General features: G+C 49.6%; 2 protein-coding genes across 2 annotated transcripts; one reads left to right on the plus strand and one right to left on the minus strand.

Annotated features, from left to right (window-relative positions):
• Nucleotides 1-1,492: 1,492 nt before the first annotated feature.
• Tmem106a (transmembrane protein 106A) lies at nucleotides 1,493-7,410 on the plus strand. Its single transcript, XM_051158707.1, has 7 exons — nucleotides 1,493-1,700; nucleotides 2,491-2,554; nucleotides 3,688-3,841; nucleotides 4,839-4,979; nucleotides 5,103-5,146; nucleotides 6,659-6,712; nucleotides 7,067-7,410. Exons 1-7 carry the CDS (start codon nucleotides 1,493-1,495, stop codon nucleotides 7,185-7,187), a joined length of 786 nt encoding a protein of 261 aa, XP_051014664.1. The 3' UTR covers nucleotides 7,188-7,410.
• A 2,879-nt stretch (nucleotides 7,411-10,289) lies between these two features.
• Ccdc200 (coiled-coil domain containing 200) lies at nucleotides 10,290-12,411 on the minus strand. Its single transcript, XM_051159005.1, has 3 exons — nucleotides 12,322-12,411; nucleotides 10,765-11,119; nucleotides 10,290-10,369 (listed from the first exon to the last, which is right to left on the minus strand). The coding sequence occupies exons 1-3, from the start codon at nucleotides 12,409-12,411 to the stop codon at nucleotides 10,290-10,292; spliced, it is 525 nt and encodes a 174-aa protein (XP_051014962.1).
• Nucleotides 12,412-14,165: the final 1,754 nt, after the last annotated feature.

The following is a 14,165-nucleotide window of genomic DNA, read 5'->3' on the forward strand; positions in this document are numbered from 1 at the left end:
GTTCTTTGAAACGCTTACCTGGGCTAGTTGGTCCTTGAAATAGCATACATAGTCTTTGCATCTGTCCTGTGAAAGCCGGAAGCATGTTCCAGCGGCGCCTGCGGGTGGGGGGGGGGGGGGGGGCCGAGGGGCGGGGCCTAGCCTGGCTTGGACTTCGAGCTCACAAGCTCGCAGCTCCCCGCAGTTTCGATTATGCTGAGGGCGTCGTCGTCTTCTTCGGGTAAGGCGCTCCAAGGACCCCATCTCCTTACCCTTCACAAAGCAAGAGTCCAGAGGTGTTTGGGCTTTCTAAGCGCCAAACGGACAGTGCCTAAATTCGACTAACGGCTAGTGTGGTGGGATTTTAAATCCCTCCCACCTGATGGCCCATGGGGGAGTCCCATAGTACAGAGGGGTCCTAACCCTCCCGAAAGGCAAGAATCCCTGCTCCTCACTTGCGGCACATAAACTTTCAGGTTTCCGCTGAAGGGAGCTGATCGCCCTCCCCCACCTACCCACCTTCCCCGCCCTGGTCCCTTCTCCCCAAAGGAGCGGTCCAGAAAATCCAGTCTTGCAGTTGAGAAGAGCTTGGAATCCCAGCCCTAAACCAGGTGAGTAAGGATCTTTATTTTAGCCCAGGAAGGTCTGAGAGCTACTTCATTCCAGCAACTACTTGGGGCTTTGGGGGAACTTCAAATTTAGTCTTCTCCCAATACCCACAGCAGAGATGGGGTTTCACTTGGCTGTCCTGGAGTCGTTTTTGTAGATCCACTGGCCTCGAACTCACAGGGATCCGCCTGCCACCGCCTCCCGAGTGCTAGCCTCCCACTCTGCGCCAGCCTTCAGATTTAGTCTTGAACTTTCTTAATGAACACAGATGTTTCAGAAAGCCGGGAAGAGAGCCGGGCGTGGTGGCGCACGCCTTTAATCCCAGCAGAGGCAGGCAGATTGCTGTGAGTTCAAGGCCAGCCTGGACTACAAAGCAAGTCCTGGACAGCCAAGGCTAACACAGACCTGTCTCGGAAAAAACGAAAACAAAAAACTACTTTCATGTATGGAAGTCCCTTAAAGTGAAATTACTTCAGCTTTTCTTTGTTTCTTGTTTTTCGGGTTTTTTTTTGTTTGTTTGTTTTGTTTTTGTTTTTTTTTCTGAGTTGAACGTATTAAAAAAAAAAAAGCTGGGTGTGGTGGCACACGCCTTTAATCCCAGCATTCCGGAGGCAGGCAAATTGCTGTGAGTTCCAGGCCAGCCTGGTCTACAAAGCGAGTGCAGGACAGCCAAGGCTACACAGAGAAACCCTGTCTGAGGTGGGGGAAGGGGGGTGCGGGGGGGGGGGGATTCCAAGACACCGTCCAAATCTTTCTTCCCTAAACTAAAGCTTGCATAGATTATGGTAAAGCTTCTTGACAATCTTGAAAACTTGAAAACAGAATTATGTCTGGCACCAGTGCTAACAGGCTAATAGCACTGAACGTTGTTTTATTTCTCATTATTGAAGAATCTCGCTGAACTATGGGTAAAGCCTTCTCCCAGCTCAGCTCTCAGCAGGATGTGAAGAAGCCAATCCTGCCTGACAAAGCAGCCGTTGCCAGCAAGGCTTCCAACTACTTGAGCACTGGTAGCAGCAAGCCACTACACTCTTGTGTGCCTTATGAAAGGGCTGCTGGTACCAGCTTTGTGACTTGTCCTACCTGCCAAGGCAATGGGGAAATCCCCCAAGGTGAGTAGCCCAAGGCTCTGGGAATATCCTGGAAACCAGGGAGGGCTCCAGCCCTGACCCTCTGCATCTCCTGGAGTAGGTGGGCAAGGCCAGTTCATACTCTCTCAGTCTCAGACCAGCCAAGGAGAAATATCAGATCCTGCCATAGTTCTATTCCTCAGTTCCTAGAGGAAAGTTTCTCGTCCCTCACCACAGTGTCTTAGGATCCAGGAAGTTAAAAGTTACCTTTCCAGGGCTGGAGAGATGGCTCTGAGGTTAAGAGCACTGGCTGCTCTTCCAGAGGCCCTGAGTTCAATTCCCAGCAACCACATAGTGGCTCAACAGCCATCTATAATGAGATCTGGTGCCCTCTTCTGGTGTGCAGGCAGAATACTGTACATAATTAAAATCTCTAAAAAAAAAAAAAAAAAAAAAAAGTTACCTTTCCAAAGGAATGGGGCGCCTCTGACTTGCTAGTAACTTAATGTTTCTTCATACCTGGTAATGGAAGTCACATTCCTTTTTTAGTTGAAAGTGAGCTATCAGGGCTGGAGAGATGGCTCAGAGGTTAAGAGCACTGGTTGCTCTTCCAGAGGTCCTGAGTTCAATTCCCAGCTACCACATGGTGGCTCCCAACCACCTGTAATGAGATCTGGTGACCTCTTCATGCACACAATCCTGCTATGAGACAGAGGCAGCATGCATCTGACACTGCTCAATGGAGTGGCGTGATGTGGGGGAGAGGTTGGCACAGGGGATATTTGTCACGGACATGTCTTAGCACTCTCTCTCGCCCTCTTTTCCTCTGCAGGCCTAGAGAAGCAGCTGGTAGCCCTCATCCCTTACGGAGACCAAAGGCTGAAGCCCAGACACACGTGAGCTTCGTATATTCCTAGGGCTGCCTCACCTGTCTCCCCTGTTTGATCACCTGATTTCCCCCCATTGCTTTTCATACGGAAAGCCCAAGTCTTACTGTGCTCAAGGATTGTACTTGTTTAAGAATGATGGTGTCCCAGGCTGTGGTAGCACACGCCTTGAATCCCAGCACTCGGGGAGGCAGAGGCAGGCAAATCTCTGAGTTCAAGGTCAGCCTAGTCTACAAAGTGAGTTCCAAGACAGCCAAGGCTACAAAGAGAAACCCTGTCTCAAAAAAACAACAATGTCAGGCGGTGGTGGCGCACGCCTTTAATCCCAGCACTTGGGAGGCAGAGGCAGGCAGATCGCTATGAGTTCGAGGCCAGCCTGGCCTACAAAATGAGTCTAGGATAGTCAAGGCTACTCAGAGAAAACCTGTCTCACAAAAGCCAAAACAAAACACCAACAAAACAAAAACAAAAAAAGGAAGATAAATATTATAGTTTTGCTAATTGCCCTTGTCTCACAATGTAGACAACATAAATTGAAATATCGTCGCCCATAAAAAGGCAGCATAGTCCCTAGTAGATATCACTGAGGCCATTTCATGACTGTTCAAATCCTTCCAGGAGGGAACATGCCCCATGTTGTTGTTGTTTGGTTTTGTTTTTGACACAGGGTTTCTCTCTGTAGCCATGGCTAGCCTAGACTTGCTTTGTAGACCAGATTGGCCTCAAACTCACAGATTGCCTGCCTCTGCCTCCCTGAGTGCTGAGATTAAAGGCAGGAGCCACCATGACTGGTCTTGCTGTGTGCCAGAAGCAGCGATTAATTATTTTTCCTCTGTTGACCCATATATGAAATAGGTATAGATATAATGAAATAGATATAAGTAGCTCCACTTTACAGACACGCTGTGCTTTTGAAGAGGTCAAGTAGTGCCACTCAGCATTCTGTGGGGACAGAGAGCTGGGAATGGAAGCCAGGTTGCCTGCCTCCCAACCCTGTGCTGAACCGCAGAGAGCTAAGTGTGCAGGTGTCAGACTGTGTGCAAGAGAAAGCCACTTGTCTAGAGAGGAGGGTCTGAGTCTCCTCCTCAGGTCTCTGGTGTTCAGACTTCTCTCCTCCATCCCTGGGGCCTGCGTTCACACAGGAAGCTCTCTGTGTTCCTGGCGGTGACCATCTGCTTGCTGACTTTCTCCCTCACCATCTTTTTCCTGTATCCGCGGTCCATTGTTGTACATCCTATAGGCCTCAACTCCTCCACGGTGGCCTTTGATGAAACTCATATACGCCTCAACATGACGGTAGGTGGAAGCTGCTCCTTGTTTCACTCCTGCCTTCTTCTCCAAAACACCTCCTGTAGCGTAAGGTGTAGGGACCAAGGGCCTTGTGGCGTGCAGAAGACGCTGAGAAGCGCCATGAGCTCCATAGTAGATTGTGTGGGATTGGGACTCCACGTGGTGAAGGGTCAGAATCTGGACCAGATCAGTCATAGGGAAGAATAAGGATGTCCAGGAAATATGGAGAGGGATGGAGCAGGATAATACTGGCCAAGGGGCTAGGAGCACTGGCTGCTCTTCCAGAGCACCTGGGTTCAATTCCCAGTACCCACAGCTCATAGCTGTCTTTAATCCAGCGTCAAGTGATTTGATACCCTCACACAGAGATGCGTGCAGTGCAGGCAAAACACCAGTGCACATAACGTAAAAATAAATCATTAAAGAAGCACAACTGGCCAGGCGGGGAGGTGGCACACACCTTTTAACCCCAGCACTTGGGAGTCAGAGGCAGGTGAGTTCAAGACCAGCCTGGTCTACAGAGTGACTTCCAGGACAGTCAGGACTACACAGAGAAACTCATTCTTTTTGTTTGTTTGTTTGTGTCTCTGTGTAGCCTTGGCTGTCCTGGACTCGCTTTGTAGAGAGAAACTCAGTCTTGAAAAACCAAAAAAGAGTAAGAAAAACTAGATCCTGAGCCAGCTAACTTTGATTGATTGAGTGACTGATTGATTGATAGGTTCTCATTTTGTTACTCAAAGTTGGTCTTCAGTTCTTGGCTTCAAGTGATCCTCTCAGTCTCCACAGTAACTGGGACAGTCGGGGGTGCATTACAGGACCCAGGCTCAATGTCACGTGTTAAAGGTGTCATTAGGAGCCTTCAGAGTCCTTTGTACCTGAGGTTCAAATGGGTAGGATGGAACTTGGGCCAAAGAGCCAGGCTTCTTTCTGCAGCTGCTCACCTTCTTCCTCCCTCTGAAGGGGAGCCGCCCTCACCATGTCTTCTCCTTGCCATCATCTCCAGAACATTTTGAACATCTCCAACAGCAATTTCTATCCTGTCACGGTCACACAGCTCACGGCCGAGGTGCTCCACCTGACGTCTGTGGTAGGCCAGGTTAAAAGCAGCCTCCACCTGCACGTCGGCCCTTTGGCCAGTGAGCAGGTAACTTCCCTGTCCCTGGCCAGCCCTGCTTACAGGTGTATGGATGGATGAGGTAATGGAGAGAGGACAGCCTGAGGGACAGCCTGAGGTGCGGCTAATCATGTGCCCCTCTCTGACTGACAGATGCCTTATGAAGTTGCCAGCAGGATTTTGGATGAAAACACTTAGTGAGTACCCTTTGCTCTCTTCTCTCCTAGTTAATATCCACTGAGGGGCTGGTGAGCTAAAGGCATTTGCTGCCATGACCTCAGTCTGATCTTCCAGTCTTGTGTGGGAGGAAGAGAAAGAGAACCCTACTCCCAGAAATTATCCTTTTGACACCCACACATACGCCATGACTCCAGTGTACCTAACCCCACACTAAATGTTGTGTTTAGTTTTGCTTTTATTTTTCTAGACAGGGTTTCTCTGTGGAGACCTGGCTGTCCTGGAACTCACAGAGATCCGCCTGCCTCTGCTTCCTTAGTGCTGGAATTAAAGGTGCATGCCACCACCTCCCAGCAAGTAATTTTTATTTATTGATTGATTGATTGATTGGTTCTTCTAGACAGCGTTTTTTTGTGTAGCCTTAGCTGTCCTGGAACTCACTCTGAAGATCAAGCTGGCCTCAAACTCACATACACCTACCTCTGCCTCCTGAGTGCTGGGATTAAAGGCATGTGCACTGCCACTACCTGGTCCTGAAATGTATTTTTCAAATTTATAAATGTCTGCTTTCTGATTATTGGTTTCTTGATTGCCTCAGACTCAGGACTGCCCCTTTGTGGCTAGGACTGCAATATGCAAGGGTAAAAGTCCACAGCCTCTTCCTGTTTGGACCTAGATTAGAATAATGGGGTGGAATTTTTTTTTTTAATATTTTTTTATTTAATTTTAATTTATGTGCATTGGTGGAGTTACAGACAATTGTGAGTTGCCATGTGGGTGCTGGGAGTTGAACCCGGGTCCTTTCGAAGAACAGGCAGTGCTCTTAACCACTGAGCCATCTCTCCAGCCAATGGGGTGGAATTTTGTTAATCTTTTTTTTTTTTTTTTTTTTTTTTTTTAATTTTTTAATTTATCTGTGTTGGTGTAAGGGTGTCAGACCTTGGAGTTACACACAGTTGTGAGCTGCCATGTGGGTGCTGGGAATTGAACCCGGGTCCTTTGGAAGAGCAGGCAGTGCTCTTAACCACTGAGCCATCTCTCCAGCCCCAATTTTGTTAATCTTTATGTGACTTGGACTCTGACTCTCCATGGAATAATAATACCTAATTTTCTGCTGTGGGAGAAGCCGGTGTGTGTGTGTACATGGGCCAAGAACATGGATGGCCAGGTGGCCAGGCTCATCTTAGAGGATAAAGGGTTAAGCAAGAGTGGCATCTTGGCCAGGGCGGTGGGAGGCAGAGGCAGGTGGATCACTGTGAGTTTGAGGCCAGCCTGGTCTACAAAGCGAGTCTAGGACAGCCAAGGCTACACAGAGAAACCCTGTCTTGAAAAACAAAAACAAACAAACAAACAAACAAAACAAACAAACAAAAAAAAACCTAAAGAGTGGCATCTTGGAAGCCCCTGATGGGGAAGCAAGAAAACCATGTTGAATCGTGACTTGTAAATCTCTTTGAGTTTCCTGACCATTGCTCTCTATGAAACAAAGCTCACTTGTTCTTCCTCTCTCTTTCTCTCCCTCCCTCCCTCAGCAAAATCTGTACGTTGCTGAAAGTCAGAGTCCACCATATTCTTTTGAATATCCAGTAAGTATGGTGTGGAACCCCTGCATCCCCCCTCCTGGTTCAGGCTCACCTCAGTTGCATTTCATGAGGTAGAGAAAGAGTCTGTGGTAACCGGCATCATGAGTCTTTTTTTTTTTTTTTTTAGCTCCAGAGAATAGTAAGTCTGGTGCCTGGTCCCCACCTTGCCGTGTTTATGAGCCCTGTCTGGAGCTTCTAGAACACGGGATGGGCAGCTGTCCCACACAGTGTCCTGACAGAGCGGGGAGCAGAAAGAAGTGGGAGGGAGGGCCTAGGGAGCCAGCCTCACACAGTAGAAACAGCCAAAGCTTGTCCCCTCCCTCCCAAACTTTGCAACAAGCCCTACTTCCTCTACAGGGGGTCTCTGACCTGCTCCTACCTGAGCCACCCACAGCAGCTGCCCTTTGAGAGCTTTGTATACGTGGACTGCAGGGAAAACATGTCAGCGCCCCACTTGCAGCTCCCTTGCCCAGCCTGACCTGTCAGCTGCCCCTGTACGCCAGGCACCTACCAGCTGGTCTGCAGCTCAACTCCGTGGAGAACAAGGAAGGACCATAATGACTTTGCTGAGGGAAAAGTCCTGCTTTGCCGCGCCTTTCCCTGACACCCTTAGGACATGGAGCTTCTATAGCAATGTCATAGACCCTGCCTCCTCAGAACCCGGGACTCACTTCTGATGGATCTTATCCATGGTCTGTGTTGAGGAACGTCAGACTTGGCTTTGTCTCGGGGCCGAGCAAATTGGTTACCCAGCTCTGCCAATGTGGGTCTTCATTTGGAATGAAAAGAAAGCCATAGTTTTATCTAGACATTATAGCACGGATGAAGCCTTTTCAAATTCTCCTCCCAGTAATAAGTGGTCTTTTTAAGTACTATAAATGTTCCTCTGTACTATCTGCTTTGGTCACGTGACAGTGATGGTGGTGGCCATCTGGCCTAGATGAGAGGCAGAGTCATCTGAAGAGGTATTTATTAAAGCAAAGTTTCAAGGCCCACAATCCAGAGCCCATGTGAGTGGACAGATGTAGGTCAGACAGTAGAATAGGCCCAGTGGCTGTGTCAGGAAAATCTGTAGGGCATGAATGATCCTGTTGATACCAGGCCAAAGCTGTGGGGCTTCCGTGGACTCTCTGCATCTCTGTTCCCGAGGGCCTCTGTTGTCCTCTGGCCTTATGACTGTGAGGAGTGACAGATTCGCCAGAACTTCTTCCCTTTGCCTGTCACTGCACCGAAGCCAAACCCCAGGTAACTTCCCAGGTCCCCACTGGACTCCAAGTAGAGATGGAGTCTGTATTGCAGGGGAGCGAGGATGCTCGCCGAAGCTACCCTTTCCCCTTCAGACAAGGTGGCGGGGCAAACACAGGTGTCGTGGTGGGGAAGACTGAATTTGAAGTAAGGAGGATTCGAAGAAATAATGATAGCCAAACTGTACAACTAGCCTGGGGCTACAGGGAGAGGAAGTCTGTTGTCGCCAGGAGCCTCCTGGGTAGCCAGGGATAAGGTGTACTAACAAAACAGAGACCCAGGGAGGTCAAGCTCAGGACCTGGGGTATAAACCATCAAATGTAAAAGATGTCTATCAATAAACTGTATTTAGCAGCACTGAAGGAAGAGGAGAAAAGTGAGGGCGCTAGTGCTCATCTCACAAACCATTTGATTTTGCGTGTACATACACATGCACGGGGAGATCAGAGCACAAATTTCTTTAGGTACTAAACTTTTTGGCTTTTTGGTTTTTTTCTTTCTTTTTTTTTTTTTTTTTTTTCCTTTTTTAACATTTATTTATTATGTATATGGTATGCATCAGATCACATTATAGATGGTTGGAAGCCACCATGTGGTTGCTGGGAATTGAACTCAGGACCTCTGGAAGAGCAGTCAGTGCTCTTAACCTCTGAGCCATCTCTCCAGTCCAGCTTTTTGTTTTTTTTCAAGACAGGGTTTCTCTTGTAGTCCTGGCTGTCCTGGACTCCCTTTGTAGGCCAGGCTGGCCTCAAACTCACAGAGATCTGCCTGCCTTCTACCTTCCCAGGGCTGGAATTAAAGGCACTATCCTTAAAACAAAACAAAACAAAACGAAAAGCAAGCTTCAGAGTATCTACCTGCCTCTACCACCTCTCTAGTGCTGGCATTGCAAGCATGTGGCACCATGGCCAAATTTTCTAAATTCTCTCTTTTTAGACTTTTTTTCTGAATTTTCTCACCCCCATCCTAGATAACCCGTTTAACAGCTCATACCAAGTATGGTGCCAGAATTGTATAAGGCTCAGACATCCCTACCTGTGCTCTCTCCACACCCCCACACCCCTACTTTTCTACTGCTGCTCTAGAGCATGGCAGCCCCTCCCTTCTCCGGCCATAACTCAGTAAGCGTGGGCTCAGTTCTAGTAATGGTCCTTAAAAGTTGAGGGGTCTGGCCACACGTGGTGGCGCACGCCTTTAATCCCAGCACTCGGGAGGCAGAGGCAGGCGGATCGCTGTGAGTTCGAGGCCAGCCTGGTCTACAAAGTGAGTCCAGGATGGCCAAGGCTACACAGAGAAACCCTGTCTCGAAAAACCAAAAAAAAAAAAAAAAAAAGTTGAGGGGTCTGTCAGCTGCTGGAACAGTGATAATACTTGTAGGAGGTGCAAGCTTGGAGTGGGTGATAGCTCAAGACCATATTCTCCCTAGGCTGGGCCTCAAACAGCACGGGTTCACCTTCTCTGGTCCGTCCTCTACCTCCATTGTGGGTCTTTTCACCCTCCCCCCATCATCCTGTGCTCATTAAACCGACCCAGTCTCTCTCCTGGTGCTTTCCCGGAATCAGATTTTAATCCCAACTAGCCTTCTAGAAAGATTGCTGACTGGAATGAAAGTGTGGTTGCTGTCAGTTTTTTTGTTTGTTTTTGTTTGGATTTTTTGTTTTGTTTTTGGGGGTTTTGCGTTTTTGGGTTTTGGTTTGTGGTATCGTTGGGTCTTGGAGTCCATCTCTGGATCACCATTGCTGGATGTAATTGGTCGACTAAAAAAAAAAAAAAGGAGAGACAGGAAGCAAAACGAGTTAGTTGTTTCTGAGTGTGCTGCTTTCAGAACATTGTGTTAAGCCTCTGAAGAATGGAAGTGAAGGAAAGCAGAGCAGCTGCTCCTTGGTCTGAAGTGGCTGAGGACCTGCACAGGTGTCCTCCTCGCCCTTGGTGCCTGTACCCCACTCCTGCCGGCTTTATATTCTGATTAGGAGTCAGCAGCTGGTAGTTTGCCTCTGGTGGCTCAAGGCTATAATCTCAGCTACTTGGCAACCTGAAGTGGAAGATGACAAAGTTCAAGGCTTGCCTGGGGTACAGAGCTTGGGAAACAAAGTCCTGCCTTCCCGCCCAGCGCTCTCTGTCTCTGTCTCTGTCTCTGTGTCTCTCTCTCAAGTAAAAACATTTATAAAGGAAGGTGGAAGAGATGAGAACACTGACTTGGGGTAGAGCTCTTGACTAACAAGCACATGACCCTAGGTCCAGTCCCCAACCCCACAAAAATAATTTCAAAACAAAGCCCAAAAGTCACTTTGAAATGATGCCAGTCCTCTCCCTGGCCCCTGCTAAGAATTTCTCCTCAGCCACACGTAGCCAGGGCCCCTTTGCCTCTCACCGTGAGTCGGGTGTATTTAGATGGCTGGCTTGCCGTCTGGACACCTGATGAGAGAAAGCACAAATCACTCATCCAGCAGTTGCAAGGGTCGCCTGGGGGTGGGGTAGGCCCTTTCTGGGTCTAGGGCACAGACTGAACCTACCTGAAGATGCTCCGCTTGGGAGCCGTCCTGTGGCTCCCTGTCCCAGACTTTACACCCCCACCTTCCCCGCCATACCCTAGAAAAAGAGGCTGCTGCCTTCCCTGTTACTCTATTTGGAAGCTTCTCTGCTGCCCTAGATTGGAGCAAAGCCATCCAGGAGGCCACTTAGGCTGTTAGAGGCCAAGGCTTCTGGGAAGGCTTGGACAGGATAGGGGCCAACAGAACTTCTGAACTTCAGGGCCCAAACGGGAACAAGGGTCTCCCCTCGCCACCTCCCCACCCAGGTGTCATACTCACCTTGACTCGGAAGGATTGGGGGTCCACGAGTTCTGCAGGATTGCTGTTCATCTTGTTGGGTCCCTGCTGGTGTAGTCTGGGGTCCTTGCCTTTGGGTGGCCTTCTGGAGGCCACCCTTGAAGGTGCTCTGTGTGGGAGGGTCTTGTTCTTTTTGTGGCTTTGGCCCAGGTGGCTGTGGCTGCTGCGGCAGCTTCAGCTGTGCCTGTGCCTGCTCCTGCTCCTGCGGCTGCGCCTGCTCCTGCTCCTGTGGCTGCGCCTGCTCCTGTGGCTGTGCAGGTGGTGGCCGTTTTGAATCCTGGTGTGGCTTAGACGTTGTCTCAAAATGCTGTTTCTTCTCTTCCTGCTTTTTTACCGCCTAGCAAGAAACCCCAGCAAGTGACATCCTCTCTCCTTGCCCAGTCACTCATCTGCAAGACAAACTCTGGACGGTGGAGCAAGGGGGATGCAAGAAAGAAGTGCAGACGGCCAGAAGTGTCTCTGTCCCCTGGAGTTAGGAAGCTGGAGCTAGGGCCTAGGCTCTTTCCATTCTCTGACACAGTAGCCAAGGAGTGGTTTGAATGAATGCCTGCGCTCCCTTGCTCAGCTCATGTCCAGGAAGTGGCCCTATCTACTAGGAACAGACTGGGCCTACCCTGAAGACTCTCCACTAGGAAGCCATTCCGTGGTTCCCTGTTCCAGACCTTACAGGGCTCAAGTGTTAGCTGCTGATAGCCTATGGCATATCCCCACCTTCTCTGACATACTCTAGAAGAGAGGCTGACAGCTTCCCGGTCACACTCTTCAGACACTTCTGTGCCTCAAAAGAGCCTCCCACCTCAGCCTCCTAGTGACTAGTTGAAAGTAGTGTACATGGCCTGAAAGCTATGCTGTGTGACATTGTTGGCCCCAGTCTGTGCACTCCTGAACCCTTGCAATGTGGTTAGTGAGAGCAGGGAGCTCAAGGTTCTTTCTTTCTTTCTTTCTTTCTTTCTTTTTTTTTTTTTTTTTTTTGAGACAGTGTTTCTCTGTGTAGCCCAGGCTGGCCTTGAACTCACAGAGACCCTCCTGCCTCTGCCTCTTGAGTGCTGGGATTACAGGCAGGAGGGCACCACCCTGCCTGGCTGCCTCTCTGTGAGTTTGAGGCCAGCTTGGTTTACAAGAGTTCAGGACAGCCAAGGCTACACAGAGAAACTTTGTCTTTAAAAAAAAAAAAAAAAAAGAGCCGGGCGTGGTGGCACACGTCTTTAATCCCAGCACTCGGGAGGCAGAGGCAGGCGGATCGCTGTGAGTTCAAGGCCAGCCTGGTCTACAAAGGGAGCCCAGGACAGCCAACGCTACACAGAGAAACCCTGTCTCGGAAAAAAAAAAAAAAAAAAGGTGTGTGCCTCTCCTAACAGACACCCTCTGGGCATATCCACATCTCCACCGCAGGAGGAAGGAGCTAGCTCACCTCCTACCCCAGCAAACAGCACTCACCAGCTAGCAGTCTACTTCCTAGGGAGTCTGTCACCCTTCCCCCACTCACTGATGCCCCCCCTCCCATGAAGTACCCTGATGGACCAAGGCCATCTGGTGCACCTGTTCTAGTTCCTTCTGTTCCATCAGCCCCTTCCTCCGTTCCAAAGCCATCTGCCGACGCCGAGCCTCCCAGTGGTAGGCACTACCCATGATGGTGTGATGACAGGAATCCCCAGAGGGGTGTGAGGGCAGGAAGAGCCCAGGATGATGCCACCGCACCCACCACAACCACACCACCTGTGACCCGGACCACCTCACAATGTGGCCACTGCCCAGACAACTGGGCGCCCTCCCCCCACCCACCCCGCCACCTCCCCCCACACCACCACCACCCACCCTCCCCCTCACCACCACCCAAGAGTATTGGAGGTTGAGGTCATTCTTCCCAAGGCTCATGGGAGTGCCTGTAAGTCCTCCAGAGTCCTGAGGAGGAAAAAGATACAGTCCCTTCTCAGCCAGGGGTCTCAGTGGACCCTAGAGACAATTTGGCAATAAAACTTACCCATTTTTCTCTTCTAGGGTCTCCCAAGAGACTTCCCAAAAGGCTTCTGGCAGTAGCACCTGACTCTGCTGCCTTTTCCCTCCTCACAAACTGAGTGGAAGTACTCCCCACCCCAACACACACACACACACACACACACACACACACACACACACACACACACACACTTCCATCTCCCTGCTCTCTCATTGTTCTTTCAGTAACTGCACTAAGTCCAGATGAAAGGAAATGCAAACCCCTAACAGCTTCACTGTGGAGGGGTGGGGGTTGGGCAGCCTGTCAATTCTAGCTGTCTAGAGTGGAATCTGCTTGAGTTTCAGAGTCAGATGCAAGTTTAATCCTGGTTGTGTCACCTACTAAGTGAGGAAACTTGAGCAGGCCACTCAGCGTCTCCAAGCCTGTCCTGTAAAGGATGCTGCTATGCTTGGAAAACGGCTGCCTTCCAAGTGGGACACTCAGCTGTGAAAAGCTGGAAGAGCTGTACCGATCTGACATGTGACAGGAGCGGTGCCTTGTCTTACTGGCTCTTTTCCTTTCAGTAAAAAGGTGACATTTCCTTCTCTTAACACCCACAACCCCAGCCGGGCAGTGGTGGCTCATGCCTTTAATCCCAGCCCTCGGGAGACAGAGGCAGGCGGATCGCTGTGAGTTCAAGACCAGCCTGGTCTACAAAGTAAGTCCAGGACAGCCAAGGCTACACAGAGAAACCCTGTCTCGAAAAACAAACAAAAAACACCCACAATCCCAGCACTCAAGAGGCTGAGGCAAGAGAATCTCTGTGACAAGGCCAGGCTGGTCTACAGAGAGAGTTCCAGGACAGCCAAGGCTATATATAGACACCCTGTCTCAAAAAACGAAAACAAGACAAAAAGTGATAATAGGATTTAATGGCTTCGCATGCTAGTTAAGCTACCACTGGTATGTGTCCCTAGTCTTTTTTATTTGTTTGTTAGTTTGTTTGTCTGTTTTAATTTGGGATAGGTTCTTGAAAGAGAAAATTTTTAAAGATTTATTTGCTTTATTTATTGCATATGAGTGCTTTACAGAAGAGGGCAGCGGATCGCTGTGAGTTCGAGGCCAGCCTGGTCTACAAAGTGAGTTCAGGATGGCCAAGGCTACACAGAGAAACCCTGTCTCGAAAAACCCAAGAAAAAAAAAAAAAAAAGAGTGCAGGTCGGCAGGTATGCTAGCCCAAGGCCTCAGGTGATAAGTCACAAAGAATGTGGAGCTAGGAGACAAAGGCCTATTGAGTGTTCCAGGGACCAGCTGGCCGTAAAAGATAGGGAGGATACACAAGGACAAATTCCTGAGAGAAACAGGTACCGGGCATGGTCGAGTGAGTAATGAGCCAAGACCCCTCATTAGGTGTTTGCCTAATCCCCCCCTTGAGGCCCACACACAA

This window comes from Acomys russatus, chromosome 16, assembly GCF_903995435.1.
Source record: "Acomys russatus chromosome 16, mAcoRus1.1, whole genome shotgun sequence".
NCBI classification, from domain to species: Eukaryota; Metazoa; Chordata; class Mammalia; order Rodentia; family Muridae; genus Acomys; species Acomys russatus.

Coding starts and splice junctions, on each gene's coding strand:
- Ccdc200 (XM_051159005.1), bottom strand. CDS start 12,411: ATGGGTAGTGCCTACCACTGGGAGGCTCGGCGTCGGCAGATGGCTTTG. Junction 11,120..12,321: donor AACAGAAGGAACTAGAACAG/GTGCACCAGATG, acceptor GTTTCTTGCTAG/GCGGTAAAAAAGCAGGAAGA. Junction 10,370..10,764: donor CCCAATCCTTCCGAGTCAAG/GTGAGTATGACA, acceptor TTCTCTCATCAG/GTGTCCAGACGGCAAGCCAG.
- Tmem106a (XM_051158707.1), top strand. CDS start 1,493: ATGGGTAAAGCCTTCTCCCAGCTCAGCTCTCAGCAGGATGTGAAGAAG. Junction 3,842..4,838: donor ATATACGCCTCAACATGACG/GTAGGTGGAAGC, acceptor CATCATCTCCAG/AACATTTTGAACATCTCCAA. Junction 6,713..7,066: donor CATATTCTTTTGAATATCCA/GTAAGTATGGTG, acceptor CTTCCTCTACAG/GGGGTCTCTGACCTGCTCCT.